We start from the raw sequence: 22,947 nt of genomic DNA on the forward strand, positions 1-22,947 counted from the left end.
ATTGATTGCTATACTAGTATGTTGCATGATTGATCGTAGTAAAGAGACATTTTAGTAATTGATAACTATAGACATGTTTGGTTCTTGATAAAACTGCCTTGTCATTCTGACCGGTTTAAACCAGCCTAGGTTCCACAGGTCAACTTCGAGGACAAGCCACAGACATTGAGAAACTAAACTGTTTGGGACATTTAAGATATCATATTGTGGCATTTTATTACTTACCAAATGCTATTGCTTCATGAAATGTATTTGATGAGATAATTATTATATATTTGCTCTAATAAATTGCTGCTCGCAATGAAGAAATGTTTTTGCTTATTGTTGCTCACAAAGAAGGAATGTTTTGTCCTGAAGAAGCCTTGAAGAGGCCTCTTGCCTGTTCAAGGACAGAGGCAAAAGAGGCAGCTTTGCTTTTCTGAAATGTGCTGACACACACGTATATAATTACACCTACATGCACACACATAGCCAAACAAATACTGTACAAGGGGTGTCGCCAGCTTGCTTCCCCTTTCCCTTTTAGGGCAAGACACCAGTCTGTTGCTAGGGCCATCCCAAATAGAAAGAGAGGTGATGGAGGGGCTAGTCAGAACGATTGCGGAAGCTGTATTTTGTAGTCTGGTATTACACTGTACAGTTTCCCCTCCTTCTCCTTGCAAACTTTTCAACTAGATTGAGTGCCTTCTCTCCTTATTTAGGGTAATATTATAAATGTCTACCTAAGGATTCGTATTTGAACTTCACAGTTGAAAACTAGCTACCGCTACTTCAGGCAAAAACTTATATGATATGCAAAATATTGCTATTGATCCAGAAGATATAGGTGATTATTTCTGCATTTGGTAATTTTTGTACATTTAGCATAGAATTTGAGAATAGCCATTTTAAACTTTGTTTTACTTGTATAAAAAAATAATAAATCAGGATTTTATTAGGGAACGACTTTGAATTTTTTTATTTCGCTGCTCATGGAGACTCATGTGTACCTAATGGAGGTGCCTGTTTTGGTTTTAGGTTGCTCGCAGCTTTGGTTTTGAAAATATTTGAATTTTAAGTTTTGAAAATAGGCCCGTGTCCCATCAACTGATAGTAAAGTGTATGCTCCATCAGTGAAGGAAAATAGGAAAAATCTCATGCAAGATAATACACAGTAAAAAAAAAAAAAAAATACTCAACATCAATGCTGGTCTCAACCCCATTAAAATTTTTCAGCAGTATCTAATTGCAGGTCAATTTTACAATCTCAGTCAAACACAAGATTAAAAGATGCAGATCAAATCTGTTTATTTTCGTCAATAAAAAATGTCACACATTTTGTGGTTCAATATCAGTATTCTTAACAATAGGTTTATCTGTCAGAGTAAAAAAAGTACTAGCCAGTCAAAGTGTCAGCAATTTGTGCTCATGGCTAGCTAAATAAGTCATACTATCAGAACATAGTGAAGTACCGTGCATACAAAACAATACTAACTTAAGTGATGTTCACTAGACGTGTTCTACACTTCACTGTCGTAACCAAGGATGGGAGCCAACCACTTCTCAGTGTCCTCAAGACTCATCTTTTTCCTTCTTGAATAATCCTCAACCTGGTATGAAAAAACAAAGAAATGGAAGATGTCAGTCAGCCTCCATTATCCCTGAAAGCGTCTTACAATGCTAGAGCCAGCAAAAACAATGTTCAGTTTTCCTGAAAAATACAACAGTCTCATATGTCATCTACACGCACACAAGCACGCCATGATAAAACGCAGCCGTGAAAATTATCGCCCTCATTTTTCTTTACCTTGCGACAAATGGACTCATTGCATATCGCGACAGGCTTAGCAACTTTAATAAAACATGTCGTTAGTTATTTAGATGGAATTAGGACCCCCCTCCCCTTAAAAATTTTCTCCTCGGATCTACACAATTCACGTAGGTCATCGTTTTTGACTTCAAAAGGTGAGTGATTTTCATGCCTGCAACATGTATGCAGATTTAGGGTTCGAGGCCAAGCCGCAGTGAATATTCTTAGTCAGGCGTGACCAAGTCTGGTCCTCTAGATCAGTGGTCCCCATCTGCCGGGCCGCGGAGCGGTACCAGTCCGTGGCGCATTTGCTACCGGGCCGCACAGAAATAATAATTTAATAACGACCGCATTCTGGCCGAATTAACCCCGTGCCCCTGCTTAACACACCAATATCCCTGTCTACTCTAGATATAATACTACAGGATAGATTAGAATGTCGTCATAGAAATCCATTGATTTAACTGCTAGCAGCACATCTTGTTTGTGTACATAATATATCTATGTTCGCTTGTCCTCGATTATAACGTATTACTAGGCCACGGGCGCAGCATGTTTGTTCCCGGAAATAATTAGCCCCCACACGAGCGAAAATGACTGGAAAACAGACATCTTTGGAAATATTTTTACGGCGAAAAGGGACCCTGACGAGCCTACAACCTCGAAGACCCATGAACTGCGAATGAGTGGATTCGTGACCCGTTTGTGAATAAACCGATTGATTCAAGCATGTCTGTGCAACAGGAGGATCAACTTGTAGAGATCGCAAATGACGGCGACCTTATTACACGTACATTTGAGACAACAACTTTACCGAGGTTCTGGATTAAAGTGATTCCGGAACATCCTAAACTCGCTACGAGAGCATTGAAAACCTTGCTACAATTTCCAACATCGTATCTTTGGGAAGCGGGCTTCTTCTTAATGCTTAACGACAAGGCGAAGTCGTTAATGGTGAGAGCAGTGTGCAGTTGTTGTGTGCAGCTAACATAGCAGGATGTATCTGAGGAGAACTTTTCTACAAGTCCTTCCATGATCAAACGTAAGTTAATTTTCCTTTCTTTCATGAAAGTTTGTAGTGTTTACTTTGGAATCGCTGCATTGGCGGCCATGTTTAACGCTACTTGCACGTGCAGAACCGCATCGTTGGAATTCTTGATGGGTTGCAAAATTTGTCAGAACACCAGTCCGTGGTGCAAAAAAGGTTGGGGACCCCTGCTCTAGATCCGGCTTATTTTTCATGTCTCCCTCCTTTAGCACACCTGAATCAAATGATCAGCTCATCCGCAAGCTCTGCAGGAGTCTGATAACGATCCTGATTATTTGATTCAAGTGTGTTGGAGAAGGGAGAAGTGGAAAATAGGCTGGATAGATGACTTGGGCACCCCTGTTCTACGTAAACACTTGTGATTTCCAATTTTACCATTTAACTATTTTTTTTTACCATTTAACTTTTTTTTTTTTTTTTTTTTTTAAATAATTTTTGTAGAACATGCCTGCTCCTTGGTGATCTTTCCAACAGCAAAGTATGAAGCCTGAGGGTTGGAGAAATAAAGTCCAGAGACCGAGGCAGCGGGCCGCATTGCCAGCGACTCCGTCAGAGCAATACCTGCACACATAAATAAGTTGTATATAATCATATTCTTTGCATGTGCACACATTTAATTCAACATTTGAATCACGGGTAAACAGAATGAGTTCGCAGGTATTAACAGCCAAACAGAAATGTGTATTAAACTGAAAGTCAAACCATATACAGTAAATACAGTATATACAAAGCCCCTTTCAGACATTCACTGAACTCCGGTTAAATCAAAAGCAGTTTGCTGGGTCGATGGACACAAAGATGACACGGACGTTAACCGGGTTGCGTCGTTGTGTCCTGTCCGGGACTTACCCGGGACACAGCATATGTGAAAGCAGCCGTTTGATTACCGGGTTACAGTGCGAAGGCTGCTGATAAGCCGAAAAGTGGTAAACAAACATTGCACTTATCAACATGGCAAACTGGAAAGAAAGCAAAATTTAACTGGAAGCATTACAAAAAATACATTTCAACTGGATCTTAGAGCCGAGGAAGACACAGTCCATCTTTGGAAATGTGTGGTTTATTTTGGTTGCCAATGCCAACCAAAAATAACACAATGTCTGGGTTATAAATTCCCGCCCCTCGCCCTTCCTGCACAGAGAGCGCTAAGTTGCCAAGACGGGACAAGTCTGATCCAACCCAGGTAATTCCTGGTACATCTCCATGTCTGAAAGGTATGACACAGGTAAATGCTGTGTCACATTACTCCGGATGTCCCGATCCGATCATGTGATCGGAAATCAGGGCGAGCGCGTCTCTTTTCAGTGGACTGGAATTGGGTGAAAAGTATAGGGTTTTTTATTTTGTGCAGGTATTGCTCTGACGGAGTCGCTGGCAATGCATGTCGCACACATATAAACCTTATGTGTGCGCGTCACTTTTCCCCGACTCGGCCATGTAAGCAACACTGAAATATTGCTCAATTGGCGCACACAAAGAAAACCGAGCTTGGCATGTCGATTTACAGTGTGTACCCCTGAATCTTAAATTAGGAGCCACTTTGTTCCTAGTAAAAATGTTTGTCTGGAGCCCTGTGTTACACCTTGAGTATAGAAATGTCCTAATTGCATATTTTTGCACCAGTATACGAGTCGACTGATTTTGAGAATCTACCGATCCAGAGTCTCGTTCCAATACCGAAAAAAAAGTTGTTAAAAAAAGTTTCAAACATGTTACTATCCCACTGACCGTCTTCATAATGTGAATTATTTTCAAACAACAGTAACGTAGAAAAATGCTTGTCTTTATGAAATGCTTCATTGACTCCATTCCACTCATGCTTTGACGCTCACGCTGTTGAGAACAGCCTCTCACTTACACAATGAATTGCCACAGCACACTGATGTAAGTTTATCGATGATTGACACATTTGTGCCCTTGATCTTAGAGATACGCAGCTTCTACGGAAAGATCAAAGCTACAAACCTGTCAATCATCGTTAACTTTAAGTACTAAACGCAAGCTGCACTGGACAGTTTGGCTGCACTGCTTAGTAGGAGTGGGGTGTGGCACTGTACGAGCAAGAAGCAGAAAAACAAATATATTATTTAAATTAAAAACTCGATCCTTTTCAACAGATTTCCATCCTCTGAAAAATGGCCTGATTTCCGATCACGTGATCGGTTCGTGACATCCCTATAGACCCCAATCACCAACGTCACACAATCACGTGATCGCTGTATTGTGCCGCCATATTGTCCGTCATTGTGTGTCCGTATTGTCAATGATCGTAGTTTCTAAAGGTGGATTCACTTGCAAATTATGGAAGCCCCGGTGCTTTCAGACGCTGTAAACTCATTGGATGAGTTGCATAAAAGCAGTTATTTGGAAAAGCTTCGGTCGATCCGGTTGCCAGATCCATATTTGATGCCCAAACCGATGTTTCCTCCCGTCCGGTCCCGTCCCGTGCGTCAGAGCTCGTCCTGAGACCACAAAATTTCCAATCATACTCCAGTTTATGTCACAATGAGGAATCGGGTACCCAAAATCGGCACCGGCCCGAATATAAACCGACATTTGGTCAGCTGAGCGTCACCTTTGTCACGATTGTAAAATGAAACTTGATCGACAACGGGCCGGTGTGTGCTGAAAAATAGCTGCCCCGCGTGAAATGTCCCCCCCCTGACGGGAGCGCTTATTTATAACGCTTTATTGACGTGAAAACATCAAATGTTTTTATGGACGCATTACAGTAATTGATTTACGACTGTAAGATCAGTTTTAAATAATTTAATTACATAAAATATCAGTACTGTATTTTAGTAACAAATAGTGGACTGGGCCACATAACCATCTTTGAACAGAAATGTATTAGTCTACAGGTTTTCACGACCATATCCCAATGACAACCACACAGGTATGACATTTATTAGTTCAAGCAGAGTAAAATAATACATATTCACAGTGCAAGAAAGTAGTTTCCGTGTGGGCGCTCCCGTCAGGGGGGACATTTCACGCAGGGCGGCTATTTTTCGGCACAACACCTGTTGTTGCGCTCACCTTCTTGCTGCGCGACTGTGGCGACGAGCTTCGTAGTCTCCGTCTGATGATATCTGCGATCGTGTTGGCATTATATTGATGTTTTTGCCGCTGTCTAATGGGTGTCGACACAAACGCGTCATGGACCGAGATAAACAAACCGTGCTGCTTTCGAGATTTGCCCTTTTAACAATGGGCACACAGCAACTACTAAAATGACCGTTTATCTTCTCTGTTACTGCAACCAACACATGCCTTCACCATTTTGATTATTCAACGTCAACGATTGTCAGGAAGGTTTTTGGGTTCGTTTACTAGGCGGTTATTCCTTAGACAAGCAGAAAAACACGCAGTTTTGTAGGACGCAGGAATGTACGTAGCGGTAATATGTAAACACGATGAGCTGACGGACAATATGGTGGCACCAGTCAGGGCAGCGGAGTTGTGACGTCACGTGATTGGGGTCTATTGTTGATATTTAATTTGGAGTACCGCTATTCTAAAATCCACCAGGCCTCCATCAATAGGTATAAAAACTGTATTCTTACCAGGAATGGGAACCTCTTGGCACCTCACGATGCGATACGATTTGCAATACAAAGCTTACGATAACGATCTGACGATATAGGTCAGGAAATCATTCTAGGATATCCTACAAAAAACTAATAAACAGAAAAACAAGCTTCTGCTGTGAATTGGAATGAGTTTATCACTAGTAGACGTCCAATCCATTTGAACTGGGAGGGGTTCATTTGCTGCCATCCCTCCCACTTCAAACGGATTGAACGTCTATGGCCGTCAGTGGCAGCCAATGCCAGGCAATGAGTAATTTTGAGCCATTTAAGGTCATTTACCTGTTGATTTTCAGTTACTCCCTGTTGATTTGGGGTATTTTATGAGTCACTTGCGGTTTATTTTGCGTTACAGAACAGGAAGTGACCTGGGAATCACCCAAATGAATAGGCAGTGATTCAAACTCAACAGGAAATGACCTGTAAATGCCCTAAAATGAAAAGCAAGTGACCCGTAACTGCCCCGAAAATCGGACCAAATGACTGTGAATGCTCTGGTTTTGAATGAACAAACGTTCCCATAACTGTATTGGGCGTCGAGCACCGTCAATGGCAGCCTTTATTTATTTATTTTTTTTCAATTGACACCTTTTTAAAACGATGTCTCAAATCTTGACAGGAGCAATTCGATAACCTTTTGGGATACAAAGTATCACAATATATCACCATTTCGACATTTTGTCACACCCCTAATTCTTACCAGTCTTCTCCTGTATACCAGCGAGGTTCCACATTACAATCTTTTCAGTGTGATCCGGCTGGCTTGGGTATCCTGGGGCGGGTCTGATACCCTGATAATGAACCTTGTGGAGGTCTGAAGCCAGCAGACACTCATCAGCACAGTAGCCCCACAGTTCTTTGCGTACGTGAACATGGAGCTGCTCAGCAAATGCCTAGGGAAAATAAAGATGAGGTCAAATTCTGCTTGGTTGCACTTAGTGTAATGGCAAGGATGGATCTAAAAAGGGTACTTTCAAAGAGGTCTCTTGAGAGCAGGGGTGGAGAAAACATGACTCGTGAGCAGAGGTGATTAGTAACACATTACATTTACTCCGTTACTTTTACTTGAGTACCTTATTGAAAAAACTGCACTTCTAAGAGTAGTAGTTTTACCACGCCATTCTCTACTTGAGAAGAGATGCTACTCTTACTCTGCTACTTTGGGCTACACGTGTACTTACATTTTTCCTCTTTAGATTTTATTTTTGCGAGAGACGCCCACAGTGGTGCTACAGGACTCCATCATACTAATCAGGCATAACTATACAGTCACATGACTCCATACAAGCTTGCAGTCAGAAGTCCAATGATCACGCTAGCCTGTTCAATTACATGGCATCTCTAAAGCACCATAGGAAAATAATCTATTGGATATAGAACACTTCCGACAACATTACTCCAAAGCGATTTCAACCTCTTTTCCGGTTTATATTTTGCACCAATAGCCCACCCGATATGATCGTTTTAATTTGATGGTGGGAAATATGTTTTCGTCAGAAGAGGGCACTCCTGTTCTTTGGACCGGTGATGTTTCATTTGTGTAGATTTTTTCTAGCCGGAACTCAATGACTTTGTGTATTGTCTAATATGGTCATGTCAGGTTATAGTATAGTATAACAGTTCATAAACACTACTGGCCAAAAGTATTGGCACTAAGCCTGAACGATATTGGAAAAAACTATTGCTGCGATTTTTTGGGGGTTTGCGATATATTGGGATATTATATTGCGATATTACAAAAAAAATATTTTTTTTCAAAGAAATTTTCACTAGATGACTTGAATAGCTGTTTGGAAAGACTGGAAGTTTGGATGACTCATCATGACCACAGTGTACAGTATTCCATCGTTTTTCGCGGTTAATATGGACCAGAACCCGCCGCGATAAGTGAAAAACCATGAAGTAGCGCACCCCCCCCCTCCCATTTTTTTTGTTTGTGTGTGTGTGTGTGTGTGCTCAATGTATTTATTCAGATCTAGCACTGGAAAGAGATACATATAAGACATGTTTTTTCTCACTTTTTTTCCCTCAAAGTATGAGTATAAAAAAATGTATATATATGTATATTAATAAATGCTTTTTAAGCACTTCAAATGTAATAATTATGATCAGTTTTAAACATAACTGTCCCACTGAATCATTTTTAAACAACAATAAAGTACTGTAGTAGAAAAATGCTTGGCTTTATTAAATGCTTCTGTTTACCTAACATGGCTGTGACTTTTGGAGTGACATGTAGAAATTACAAACTCCTCATAATCACTTCTGGCGTTTATTTTATATATCTCACGTCTCCACATTCTCCCCCCACAGACACACACATTCATTCCAGCACGCGCTTCTTTGCAGAAACTGTTTAACAAGTTAAACGATGATTGACAGATTGCTGCCCGGCTTCTTTGACCAGATCAAAGCCATCGTTAACTTTAATAAGCAAGTGCCGCAGTGACAGAGCATGCGCACATCGCGATGGCGATGTTTAAACGATATATCGTTCAGGCTTAATTGGCACCCTTGCAATTCTGTCAGATAATGCTCAATTTCTCCCAGAAAATGATTGCAATTACAAATGCTTTGGTAGTGTGACCGAACACGAGGTAGGCCTGGCCAGGAAGGAGCTCGAGACGCCAAGGTGTCCAACCAAACAGTTCTTTATTCAGGAAAAAAGACAGCGGGCTTCCCCAAAAGAAAAAGCCTGAAAGGCGGCAGAAGAAGTAACAAAACAAACAATCGACTAAAATGTCTCTCAAATGGCAACTTAGGTCTGTTCTCATCAAAATAGTTTCTTCCAAGTCTTTCTGTCAATTTCCTTCTGCCTCTCTCTTTGCTTCATCTAGTCGTCTCTTATACAGTCATCCAGGCTAGCTGCAATTAAGTAGCTTAAGCAGCCACACCTGGAGGAGTTGTGCGGCATGCTGGGAGGCGTAGTCTTTTGGCTGGCGGCCATTTTGACTGGATTCTTCATCTCTGGCCTAAGAATGTAACGGCCCTCTACTACTTGCCCCCGCATGATGTCACAACAGTAATATCTTTATTTATTTTGCTTGCAATGAAAAAAACACAAAAGAGAAAACATTAAGTCATGATCATTTTACACAAAACTGGGCCGGACAAAAGTATTGGTACCCTCAGCCTAATACTTGGTAGCACAACCTTTAGACAAAATAACTGCGAACAACCACTTCCGGTATCCATCAATGAGTTTCTTACAATGCTCTGCTGGAATTTTAGACCATTCTTCTTTGCCCAATTTCTCCAGGTCTCTGCGATTTGAAGGGTGCTGATGGGGGAAAATATTACATTATGCCTTTGTGATGTATGGCCTTGAGTTTCATAGTTAGGAAGGAATCCCAAGAGATAACCTGTTTTGCACTCATAATATTTACCGTGGGAACACAACATCTGCTACCGGACGGCACAATCTGGGAACCACGCAAAGAAAAGCCCCTTTTTCGAGGGGCTGAACCAAAAGTAGCTTTGTCATTGGACGGGGCCGCGCCTCCTGGGAGCGGAGGTTGGCCGTCTCCGCCCCCGTGTGGCGCGTTCCTACAAAAACTGGGCATTTCTGGGCGACCAGTGAAGTCCGCCAGCGGGTCACGTACGGATCGCCTGGCTTTGTTCCTTCGCCGCCTTACCGGAGCGTTGGCTCCCCCTCATTCGTCACGGTAAGCGATTTTCATTGCTAAAGGAACACCTGGTTGTGCTGTAACGGTAGTGCGGGGATTCTGGGATTGACAAACTCAAATCTAGCGTTATCGTTGCCATTTGTTATGCTTGTTTTTGATACTTGTTTGCTTGCTCTTGTGGGATTATAATCGATGAATAATTTATTCTGCATTTTCTAATCAATAAACATCGTCTATTGAGCAAAAGTGTGCTGGTTGCTGACACACCGCGAACCTGGAAATTTCGGAAAACAGGTGCCTTCTCAAAACTGTCATTTTCAGATCTCTCCACAGGTGTTCTATGAAATTCAGGTCTGGACTCATTGCTGGCTACTTTAGAAGTCTCCAGTGCTTTCTCTCAAACCATTTTCGAGTGCTCTTTGAAGTGTGTTTTGGTTCATTGTCCTGCTGGAAGACCTCTGAGGGAGACCCAGCTTTTTCACACTGGGCCCAAAATTATGCTGCAAAATTTGTTGGTAGTCTTCAGACTTCATAATGCCATGCACACGGTCAAGTAGTCCAGTGCCAGAGGCAGCAAAGGAACTCCAAAACATCAGGGAACCTCTGCCACGTTTGACTGTGGGGACCGTGTTCTTTCCTTTGAAGGCCACGTTTTTCCCAAAAAGCTCAACTTTTGTCTCAATAACATAGAGATAGCGTAAAAGGGTTTATTGAACACACACAAAAAATGAGGGAAAACCGCGGTGAGAGGCAGACAAATGGAAAAACCAAGGCAAAGATGCAACTCACAACGAAGGGGTCAAGAATACAAACTGTCACATGGCAGCACGTCAATATCTCAGCAAGCCGCCTAGGATCGGTTTAAAGACATTGCCGATGAGCTTAAATTGGATGCTAGCAGCAGAATGTGACAAAATTGTGCCAGTCGTCATACTAGCTTTGCTCGCTAGCTAGCACAGCTATTTCTCACAGTACAGCCCAACCACGTCATCACCCCCAACGTGCACTGCGCGCGTAAAACACGGCGCCCTCTGTAGGTCAAAACATGTACTAAATATTATAGATTTTAAATCAATGGTAATATGTGTTTCTAATAACATATTCTATTAAAATACAACAATTGTGGTTACGTAACATCACGTTATGTTCTGAGAAAAAAGTCGCAAAGATACGTAACATAACGAATTAAATCTTTTTATTCTTCTCAAAAGTTTTGGTAATATTACAATTTTAATCTGATTATAATATATGAATGTATCCTCGTAATATTATGACACCTTTTTTTGTAACATTGTGAATTTTCCTATAGTATTATAATGTATGACTTCATTCTCGTCATATTACAACTTAAGACTCGTAATATTATGACTTTATTCTCGTAATGTTTCAACTTTTTTCTTTATTGTATGGTTGCTCTTGTGAAGAGAAGGAAGACAATACTAATTTTAATAATTTGCATACTTTTGAAAGACTTTAAATTGTATGTAATTTGGCCCTGTAAATTAAAGGATAGTTATTGTTTTTTGACTATCTTTGTGTTCAAAAAACTTTTGAGCACAAGACCCATTTTAAGAAGATAGTATTGTGTAGTAACCGGTCGTGGATAAAACCCAAACAATACCCAAACCCAGGTTTCAAATGCACTTAAATTAAGCTATGATTGAAATTCCTCCTCAGTTTATCCAATGTACCAGATACTGTATGGAATAATGACATTGTTTGCTTTTACAAATAGCCTGAAATTAAAATTAATGCTCTTTTACAATAATATTTACATAAATTACATACTAAATTCAGAAAAGCATCACATAAAGTGCCAACGGAAGATATTTAAATTAGACATATGTAAGTAAACGCATTGAAAAGTGAGATGGTTGATCCTGTACCTCTGCCAGTCGGTCAGCCAGAGCTTTGACCATAATACTGCTGTAGTCATCTCCTTCAGCCTGAAACTGCTGACTCAGTTCCTCAGCACCAAACACTCCAACAGCAAATAATCCAATGAAATCAGGTATATCGCTGTCTATGGGTGCCACAAAGTCGGCTAAGCACAGGTAGGGTTCTGAACTTGTGCTGTCCTTTTGCACCTAAAATAGAGAAATATAACTAACTGTAGCATTTGCGTTGAGACCCAAAGCTTTATTAACATTTTGCCTCGCCTGCTGCCGTAAACCGTGCAAAATTGAGATCGGCTCGGTATCTCTAGGAACCGTGTCACCCTCGTTGTACACACGGATGTCATCGCCATCACTTTGGGCCGGCCAGAATCCCACCAATCCTCGACCCGTCAGACTCGAGTTATCAATCATGCGGTTAAGCAACTGCTGGGCATCATCAAAAACTTTTCGTGCCTCCAATCCTACAGGGAATAAATATCAGTGAGATTTGGTTTAGTCTTCCAGCTTTTGAGAATTGTGGGGTAAAAAATCATTACAGGCAAAAATATATACAGTGGACTAGGGATGTCCTGATCCAGGTTTTTGCACTTCCGATCCGATACCGATATTGTTTTGCACTTCCGACCCGATACCGATACTGGCCGATACCGATACCGGCCTATCAGAGCATGTGTTAAAGTTATTTAGTCTCCTTACTTAGTTGTCAGACTCATGTTGAAAAGAGTTTTAGTACTCTTGATAACACCTAGCCAGCTGAATTAGGTGAGTTTGAATAACACGCAACTGTTGGTAACAAGAAACTGACCTGTTTATTCAATGACAAACACAAAACATTATAAATAACAAACAGAAATGGCATAGTCAGTCAGTAAAACGTGCAAATAATATTGTTAACAGTCTTAAAAAAGCAAAACACACAAACAACCTCAGTGGAAAATCCCACAACCCCCCCCACCACCACCACCAGCTATTAGATGCTTTTAATGTTTCGTGCATTAGTTACAATAATTGTATAAAAAACCTCTCAGGTTTAAATAAATGACTATTTCAGTATCAAGTTAACTTTTAAAACAGTAAATAAAATACTCAAGTCCCAATTCTGTACCAGCAGCTTTAAACTAAATTCAATTCATTTAATTTTGCGAATCAACTGTTAAAGTTGTTAAAATTGCGCCCCTTATTCCATAATCTCCCTTCTGTCTACTTTCGACATGTGAAAGTTTTAAAACTGTTTTGAAGATAGATTCAAGACAAGATTTTGCCGATTTAGGAGTATTTTAGATAAAAAGTTAATTAGGTTCGCTTGGAAGGTTCTCAACAGCCTACTAGGGAAGTCTCCTGCTTTAAGATGGCGGCCGTTTAGTTTTCCATACTTCAATGTTGCCAACGCCGTCGAGTCTGTCATCATGCATCTAGTTCTATATATATATATGATATCTATTATCTACAGTAAAACGATGTTGACGTAGTTTGTAGCGGCTGTCAGCAGCAGTCAGGTATTCTTGTGGTTTTTATCCAGCAGCATGAGTTGAGCTAAAGCCGTGAGTTGAGCATTGGCATTACCCGCGTCTATGACAAGAATGATGTTTACTCTCGGGACACAATGCGGTCGGTTTCTCATTGCGTCCCGAAGACCGCGCTGTGTATTAGTTCCGCTATACTGGACGTATTTCAATAATCAAAATTAGGATGTTTGTGAATCATTCTCGAATCTTCCACGGCCGAATCACTCAAGGATGTAATGACGGCATGTTGTACCGTGGTTCTACCATCTGTTGGATGGTGCGTCTTTACTCATGAGAGATAATGGCTCGTCATCCAGAATTAATTCTTCGGCAATGACTCTTGTTATTCCCTGGGCTTTGGGAGTGTCGGGTGCGAGTTTGTCACGCATAGCAAAGGTTTCTGCCAGTGTTAGTTGCGTAGGACCTTTCTTTTTGTCTTCGGTTTTCTCAACATACTCCTTATATTGTTTGTGGTGGTATTTCGCTAAATGCTTGATTAGGTTGGTTGTATTAAAACTTCTTACAGCTTTACCACCACGCTTGACTTTATTGTGGCATATGTTGCACTCTGCCTCTTCGTCTTTGTCGTCCTTTAAGGCGAAATGATCCCACACAGCTGATATTTTTACCGATAAAGTCTCTCAGTAAATTGGGAGACGGTAATGTAGTGTGTTGAAGGTGTGCCGTAAAATACGGACCGGATTTTAGGGAAACCGCAGCAAAAACTGGAATGGATTATGTAAGTCGCTGGGCTGTAAAACCCCGACCGGACTTTGTAAAAAACTGGATCGGAAGTCTGGATCGGAATTTTTCCGTGTCGGCCGATCCAATACTGATGCGCATTTTTTTGCCCATATCGGCGTCCGATCCGACATCTCTACAGTGGACCCTTACGGTGGGACAATACATTGAAATTAGGGGTGGAACCTCTTAGTATCTCACGATACCATAAGATTTGCGGTACAAAGCTCAAGATAAAACAGAAAAACAAGCTATTAGCATCCTTCTGTGAGTTTATCACTATTAGACGTCAAATCCGTTTGAGCTGGGAGGGTGGCAGCGAATGAATATTCATTGAAAGCCCTCCCACTTATAATGGTTTGCACGTTTATGGCGGTCAGTGGCAACCAATGAGTTTAATTTGGGTCGATTTCAGGCTTTTTGCTGTTGATTTTTAGACACTTCTTTTTAATTTTGGGGCATTTATGGGTCACTTCCGGTTTATTTAGGGTTACAGGACAGGAAGTGACCCAAGAATTTGCCCAAACAAATAGGCAGTGACTCAATCAACACAAAGTGACCTGTTAATGCCCTAAAATGAACAAAACGTGACCTGTAAGTGCCCCAACGATATATCTATTCTAAGCAGGAATCAATTAGGGGTGTGACAAAATATTGAAACGGTGATATATCATGATACTTTGTATCCCAAAAGGTTATCAATATGCTCCCACTAAGAATCGAGATAGCGAGGTGCCACTGTTAAATAAAACAAAACCAAAATTCTCTACTAGAACAGTGGTAAATCATTGCTTACTTGGGAATTAACCTCTGTGAAGTTGGACCCCCATAAGACGTAAATTTATATAAAAATGTTGTCAACCGTTTGTGCTAAGTTTGTGCTGAAAAAAGTTTAGTCTGTGCTATCGTTTTTAAGATATATGTATATACAGTGCCTTGCAAAAGTATTCGGCCCCCTTGAACCTTGCAACCTTTCGCCACATTTCAGGCTACAAACATAAAGATATAAAATTTTAATTTTTTGTTAAGAATCAACAACAAGTGGGACACAATCGTGAAGTGGAACAAAATTTATTGGATAATTTAAACTTTTTTAACAAATAAAAAACTGAAAAGTGGGGCGTGCAATATTATTCGGCCCCCTTGCGTTCATACTATTAAAACGCCACCTTTTGCTCCAATTACAGCTGCAAGTCGCTTGGGGTATGTTTCTATCAGTTTTGCACATCGAGAGACTGACATTCTTGCCCATTCTTCCTTGCAAAACAGCTCGAGCTCAGTGAGGTTGGATGGAGAGTGTTTGTGAACAGCAGTCTTCAGCTCTTTCCACAGATTCTCGATTGGATTCAGGTCTGGACTTTGACTTGGCCATTCTAACACCTGGATACGTTTATTTTTTAACCATTCCATTGTAGATTTGGCTTTATGTTTTGGATCTTTGTCCTGTTGGAAGATAAATCTCCGTCCCAGTCTCAGGTCTTGTGCAGATACCAACAGGTTTTCTTCCAGAATGTGCCTGTGTTTGGCTGCATCCATCTTCCCGTCAATTTTAACCATCTTCCCTGTCCCTGCTGAAGAAAAGCAGGCCCAAACCATGATGCTGCCACCACCATGTTTGACAGTGGGGATGGTGTGTTCAGGGTGATGAGCTGTGTTGCTTTTACGCCAAACATATCGTTTTGGATTGTGGCCAAAAAGTTCAATTTTGGTTTCATCTGACCAGAGCACCTTCTTCCACATGTTTGGTGTGTCTCCCAGGTGTCGGCCAACTCTTCCATAAAGGCCAGATTTGTGCAGTGTACGACTGATTGTTGTCCTATGGACAGACTCTCCCACCTCATCTGTAGATCTCTGCAGTTCATCCAGAGTGATCATGGGCCTCTTGGCTGCATCTCTAAACAGTTTTCTCCTTGTTTGAGAAGAAAGTTTGGAAGGACGGCCGGGTCTTGGTAGATTTGCAGTGGTCTGATGCTCCTTCCATTTCAATATGATGGCTTGCATAGTGCTCCTTGAGATGTTTAAAGCTTGGGAAATCTTTTTGTATCCAAATCCGGCTTTAAATTTCTCCACAACAGTATCTCGGACCTGCCTGGTGTGTTCCTTGGTTTTCATAATGCTCTCTGCACTTTTAACAGAACCCTGAGACTATCACAGAGCAGGTGCATTTATACGGAGACTTGATTACACACAGGTGGATTCTATTTATCATCATCGGTCATTTAGGACAACATTGGATCATTCAGAGATCCTCACTGAACTTCTGGAGTGAGTTTGCTGCACTGAAAGTAAAGGGGCCGAATAATATTGCACGCCCCACTTTTCAGTTTTTTATTTGTTAAAAAAGTTTAAATTATCCAATAAATGTTGTTCCACTTCACGATTGTGTCCCACTTGTTGTTGATTCTTGACAAAAAAATTAAATTTCATATCTTCATGTTTGAAGCCTGAAATGTGGCGAAAGGTTGCAAGATTCAAGGGGGCCGAATACTTTTGCAAGGCACTGTATATATATATATATATATTTTAATTAAGTTAGCATTTTTGACGCTTATTGATTCACAAAAACATTTTGGAACACTTAAATTCTTTGCTAAAGTACAAATAAACATGTAAATAACAATAATCACATATGAAGAACTGTGGTCAAATGATGATAGTAGGCCTGAACGATACTGGAAAAAACTATCATTGCGATTTTTGGGAAGTTTGCGATATTAAAATGAGAACATTTTCACCAAATAACTTGAATAGCTCCGTTCGGGATAGCTGCACTGTTGATGAAGAAAAACAGTTTGGTCGTGCTGCCTAGCAGGAGGGAGAGTGAGACACTGTGGTGCTGTACGAGCATGAAGCAGAAAAACATGAATATATGTTGTTTTTAAATAAAAACCCGATTCCGATGCTCTGAAAAATGGCGCCATCGGCCCTCATTTTTGATGTGACTTTTGCGCATGCGCACATTGCGATGGCGATGTTCAAACGATATATTGTGCAGGCTTAGCTGATAGCATTTACTAGTGCGAACGAGTGAACGTAAACAGATTCAGAACACTGACTTCCCCTTTCCAACCTTATTCAAAATAATTCTTATTAAAAAAAATGTCTAGCATTATTATTATAGTTATTAGTTATAGCTATTAGTTACCTAATGTCTAGCATTATTATTATAGTTATTAGTTATAGCTATTAGTTACCTAAGTCATATTATTATTATTATTATTATATATACTACTATATATAATAGTATTATAATAATTATAATATCAATGTCCAATCATATTTTTTTAAAAAGGGTGTCATTTTAAAGTTATTCTTAGTGTAAAATCTGAATTCAGGAGTAATATAGTATTTACATATTATAGTATTAATTCTGAAGTATGTGGGATTAACTCCAGAAATCGTTATTTATATGACAAACGTTACGTGCTTTTATTTTGAAATGTTCACCGGAAGTAAGTTTGCTAAACCGCTAACAACTTTACACTCCGCAAAAAGCACTTTTCGTCATTGCTCGTGGAGTTACTAGTAGATTTTTTTTTTCGTTAAATTTTTTCGTTTGCAAATGCTGTTAACCAGCGATTTTTTATGTTTGAAGTGTCACCTTTTAACCGCAAGTTTGTGTTTTGGAAAAGACTGCCAATGTTTTATAGCAGGGTAAAGTAAGTTGTCTTTTTTCCCCATTAGTCTCAGTGTAGCAATGCTAACGTTTAGTGTTTAATATTGATGTGTTTCCTTATTTTGTATGAGTGAACTGTAATTCTATGGTGTGTTGTTGACCAATAAACATCTGGACACAACAACTCGAATCTCATATGTCATCTACACGCGCGCACAAATGTATGCACGCACGCGGTGATAAAACGCAGTCGTGAAAATTACCGCCCTCATTTTTATTTACCTTGCGATAAATGGACTCATTGCATATTGCGACAGGCTTAGCAGTTTCAATAAGACATGTCATTAGTTAGTTAGTTAGTTAGTTAGTTAGGACCCCCTCCCCCTAGAAATGTTCTCCTCGGATCTACACAATTCACGTAGGTCACCCTTTTTGACTTCAAAACGGTGAATTTCGCTGAAAGCTGAGTGATTTTCATGCCTGTCATATGATGGCGTTGTTATTTTTGCTTGTTAGCAAAAAAAAAAAAAAAAAAAAAAAAAAAAAGAAAAAGAAAAAACATTTGTATTTTTTTGTTTGAGAGCATTAAATGTATTGAATCGAATCAAAAATCATGTCCTTCGTATCGAAAATCGCACCGAACCGTGACATAACTATCGTTGCATCCCTAATTTCTACTGTGGCAGACAGCCATTCATATTGAATGAAACTCCACTTGACTTCAAGTTGAAAGAAATGATTTGAGACAAGTCGTACATTTGATATTGATTTTCAATAGCGTGCCTTTAGGTTTTATTATTATTATCATTCTTTAAAAGAGGTGCAGAAGATACCACTGAACAAATGTGTTACTTCCAGCATTTTGGTTTGAATATGAATACATACCAACTGTCTTGTCATTGAAGATCTTAGGATAGCCACGATTGGGGTATTTGCCTCTCAGCTGCCAGACATCGAAGAAAGGCTTCCAATCAATGAATTCAAGCAGTTTGGTCAGGTCATAATGATCAAAAACACGGGTGCCGAAGAACTGGGGAATCACTGAAAGATAATGTGAATCATGATTATCCTGCATCCTGTTATACAGCATTAGAAGTAAATGGTGTATAGTGCTTACTTTCCAGACTGGCAATAAATTAAATAAATAAATCATGTGGTTAAAGTTACTTGTGGCCACAAACTGACCACAATTTTTTTCAGAAATATTGCAACAATAAAAATATTTCAATTATATGTATATTATTGCACATTTTTCTACAACATGTGCTAAATTTTAGTTTCATTTAAGGGACACAATTTCAAATGCTGATTTTTTTGTGATATAATTATTTGTTAGACTGAAATGAATTTTTAAAAAAAAAGATGGTATTTGTTCCCTTGTAATTTAGCCCTATTTTGTCTGCACCTACAGTAGCATTAAAGGGTGCCCTTTTGCGTCCCAAAATATTTTATTCAAATTTAAATGTTTCCATTTTGCTGATCTGAAAAATGAGCCGATCCGTGATTTTGTTTGTTACCCTTAACCGTGTTTGCAAACCAGTTTCTTTAAATGGCCAAATTTTGAAATGGTTATCAACAGAAAATAAAACCAATTGAACATAAAAAGAAACGTATTAAAAGATAACTTACTTGGCTTTGTTGTTGATAGCCAATCAATACGTAGCGCTTTTTCTCTAGCCTGAGACAGAGACAGATAACGACGCTCCTGCAAAGAAAAAAATCATCAAGAGAAGGAAGATAGTTCCATTCGCTGAAACAAATTGCAATGCAGGATGAATCTATCATCTTTGAAATGTGTAGTTATATAAAGTGGTAAAAAAACTTCATTTGTGTGTGAGATATCAGACCTCATTTTACTCTGTCATACCTTCAAGGAGTCAAAATGCTCCTGTCTTATCTCCTCATACTCTTCTTTCAGGTCTTCAAAGTAGTCCTCTTTTACATTATGATCTAGAAGCTGAGAGCACTGGCGTAGAATAAAGAAAAGTCTGATTATTTGATTACATCCTATGCAGAGCCATAGACATCAAGATACTTGACTGATAAGCTTAGTCATTCTCTGCGCCCCGCCTGCCTGTAGGAGGCTGTGTGACTCAGCTTTATTTATTAGACATTGGTGGGAGTGAAACTCTCACACATGCTTTTGAGCATAATCCCGGATTCACACTTAAAAAGTACGAAATCTGGACCGTATACTAACAAGAAGGATTGTCTCAGGAGTGATTTGTTCGAGGATTCAAGGTAACTATTATATTTTTCGTACCATGCACGCATTTTGAAACGTTGTGAAAAAAATCAATTGGAGAAATTAGCAACTCAATATCTCGCAATATTTACGTAAAATAACTTCCAATTGCCCGGTTTTTGCTTTTAACAAAGAATCAAGACTGTTTTACGTCCATATCTATATATAATTCAGTTAACTAAGCATTTATTAACAAGAATTTTCAACGGAAAAAGATATTGTGCCAGCCCCCTTATCATAACAAAGAGCTAACAAACTAGTATATAGTACTAATACTAGTAAATTCAAACTGCCCGTTTTTTTTTCTTTTAAACAAGAATCAAGACTGTTTTATGACCATATCTATAAAGAATTCAGGGATTTAAGCATTTATTCACAAGAATTTCAACGTAAAAAGCTGTTTTTTGTGGACTTGTGGTAAGGCGGCGCCACAGTGAACTTAAGGACGAGCAGCACATTCACAATATTTAAGTAAAATAAATGCTACCTGCATGTTTTTTTTTTTTGCTTTTAACCAATTATCGAGAATGTTTTACGTCCATATCTATAAAGAATTCAGGGATTTAAGTATTTATTCACAAGAATTTCAACGTAAAAAGTTCTTTGTTGTGGACTTCTGGTAAGGCGGCGCCACAGTGAACTTAAAGACGAGCCGCACATGAACCATATTTACGTAAAATAAGTACTACCTGCACGGTTTGTTTTGCTTTTAACCAAGAATCGAGACCGTTTCACATCTACATCTATAAAAAATTCAGGGATTTAAGCATTTATTCACAAGAATTTCAACGTAAAAAGCTGTTTGTTGTGGACTTGTGGTTAGGCGGCGCCACAAGAAATTCAACGTAAAAATAAAAAGCTCTTTGTTGTGGACTTGTGGTAAGGCGGCGCCACAGTGAATTTAAAGACGAGCCGCACATTAACCATATTTACGTAAAATAAATACTACCTGCACGCTTTTTTTTTTGCTTTTAACCAAGAATCGAGACTGTTTCACATCCATATAAATAAAGAATTCAGGGATGTAAGAATTTATTCACAAGAATTTTAATGTAAAAATCTGTCTGTTGTGGACTTGTGGTAAGGCGGCGCCACAGTGAACTTAAAGACGAGCAGCACATTCACAATATTTATGTAAAATAAATGCCACCTGCTTGTTTTTTTTGTTTTTTTTTTTGCTTTTAACCAAGAATCGAGAATGTTTTACGTCCATATCTATAAAGAATTCAGGGATTTAAGCATTTATTCACAAGAATTTTCAAAGGAAAAAGCTCATTGTTTTGCTACGACGGCCATGTTGGATTTTGTATCTCTAGATTTTATTTTAGACATTTCTGCGTCCATATTAAAAAACAATCAGCTTTTACATGTTTTATGTAATATTTCAATCTAATAACTTTCAGTGAAACACCATGGTCCTACACCAACCCCGACGCCGACGGCAACAAGCACATCTTTGTCTACTTTGACCCCAGTAAATTACAAGTAAATTATTTTTAAAAATCATACAATGTGAGTTCCCGATTTTTTTTTAGAATGTCTCTTTAAGTAGAAAATCACAAGGTGTACAAATACTTCCAATCCTCACTGTAGATATATATATACTGTATATATAGACATCTATCTATTTATCTATCTATCTATCTATCAACACAGAGAGCGATTTTGAAATCCTTGAATAAAGGAGAGAAAATACTACCTTTGAGTTTTTCATTTACTCCCTTCTTCAGTGATGATTAATGAACACGCTCGTGAGTTTAGAGATCTCTGATCGTGTCTGATTTCCCCCCCCCCACAAGATATGCTTTTCTGATACCAATCTGAAGCTAATCGAAACATATATTTTTTAGACAAAAATAAGAAAACTAAAAAAAAAAAAAAAAAAAAACGTAAATGACGAATCATTTGTTTCTATTTAAGTGAGCCCTGCTAGTACTGTCTGGAGGAAAAAGTATTATTATAAAATCTTAATAGTAGTCCCAGACAGTGGACACATTTGCCCATTCAAAAAGTGTGACGGTGCTGAAAACACACATGTATACAGGACCTTGTGACCAAATCTGATACTGTCCGATACTCCAAAAATAGCCTTATCGCTCACAGATACCAATAGTGAGTATCAGATCGGTTATAGTTCCGACTTCCTACTAACTAGGGCCCCCTTGGTCCTTCTGGGCTGCTTCGGTGAACTCGAAAAATGTTATAAAAACGATAAGGAATTGAGTGTCTTTTAGATAATTTTGGCAATCTTCAAGATGTTATTTAATGATAACAGAAGTTTGAATTGTTAATAGTGTTGCTTATAGAATGAATGAATGAAGAAATGTCAACTTTGAAAATATTCAACCAGTGAAACAAATGTAGCCTTTTTTTTTCGTAATCATTCATTTGATTTCGATTTACGACTAATTTCAGGTGATAAGTAAACCAACTGACAAAACAATTACATTTTCTATCTACTACTGTCGAGTAGGAGCAGGAGTATGTTAGTAAGTCTATGTTAGCTAGTCATGCAGGAGTAGACATTCTTACCACCACCACACTCCTAGAGGCATCCAGAACATGGATAACAGGAGAGGTGTAGCGTGGGGCAATCTTAACTGCTGTGTGAGTTCTATCAAACGAGAAACATACCAGTACTAAAGTGGTCAATCAAAGAGAAGAAAAATAGTGCAGAGTGGTTGCATTACTTTGATGTCGTGGCTCCTCCAATGAGCAACGGTGTAACCAAGCCCAGTCTCTCCATCTCTTTGGCCACGTAGATCATCTCATCCAGAGAAGGGGTGATCAGACCGGACAAACCAATAATGTCTGCAAGAATCCAAATGTTAGATTACAGTATTTTATGGACTATAAATCAGATTTTTTTTCACTCTCTCTCTAAAGAAG

General features: G+C 39.2%; 1 protein-coding gene across 2 annotated transcripts in view; it reads right to left on the bottom strand.

Moving 5' to 3' along the window:
- Window positions 1-1,297: 1,297 nt before the first annotated feature.
- mtr (5-methyltetrahydrofolate-homocysteine methyltransferase) overlaps window positions 1,298-22,947 on the bottom strand; it is a 94,134-nt gene continuing 72,484 nt past the window's right edge. Inside the window, exons 24-33 of one of the 2 annotated variants that reach the window (XM_057826815.1) lie at window positions 22,749-22,869; window positions 22,591-22,672; window positions 19,681-19,779; window positions 19,443-19,518; window positions 18,699-18,854; window positions 12,213-12,412; window positions 11,940-12,140; window positions 7,128-7,320; window positions 3,286-3,398; window positions 1,298-1,589 (exon numbers count right to left, since the gene is read on the bottom strand). In XM_057826815.1, the coding sequence (XP_057682798.1) occupies window positions 1,500-1,589; window positions 3,286-3,398; window positions 7,128-7,320; window positions 11,940-12,140; window positions 12,213-12,412; window positions 18,699-18,854; window positions 19,443-19,518; window positions 19,681-19,779; window positions 22,591-22,672; window positions 22,749-22,869 (1,331 nt within the window). In that variant the 3' untranslated portion in view covers window positions 1,298-1,499. Of the gene's footprint in view, window positions 1,590-3,285; window positions 3,399-7,127; window positions 7,321-11,939; window positions 12,141-12,200; window positions 12,413-18,698; window positions 18,855-19,442; window positions 19,519-19,680; window positions 19,780-22,590; window positions 22,673-22,748; window positions 22,870-22,947 lie in introns of both variants that reach the window. The other variant, XM_057826814.1, reaches the window with a different exon arrangement.

The sequence above is a fragment of the Corythoichthys intestinalis genome, chromosome 21 (assembly GCF_030265065.1).
Source record: "Corythoichthys intestinalis isolate RoL2023-P3 chromosome 21, ASM3026506v1, whole genome shotgun sequence".
Lineage (NCBI taxonomy): Eukaryota > Metazoa > Chordata > Actinopteri > Syngnathiformes > Syngnathidae > Corythoichthys > Corythoichthys intestinalis.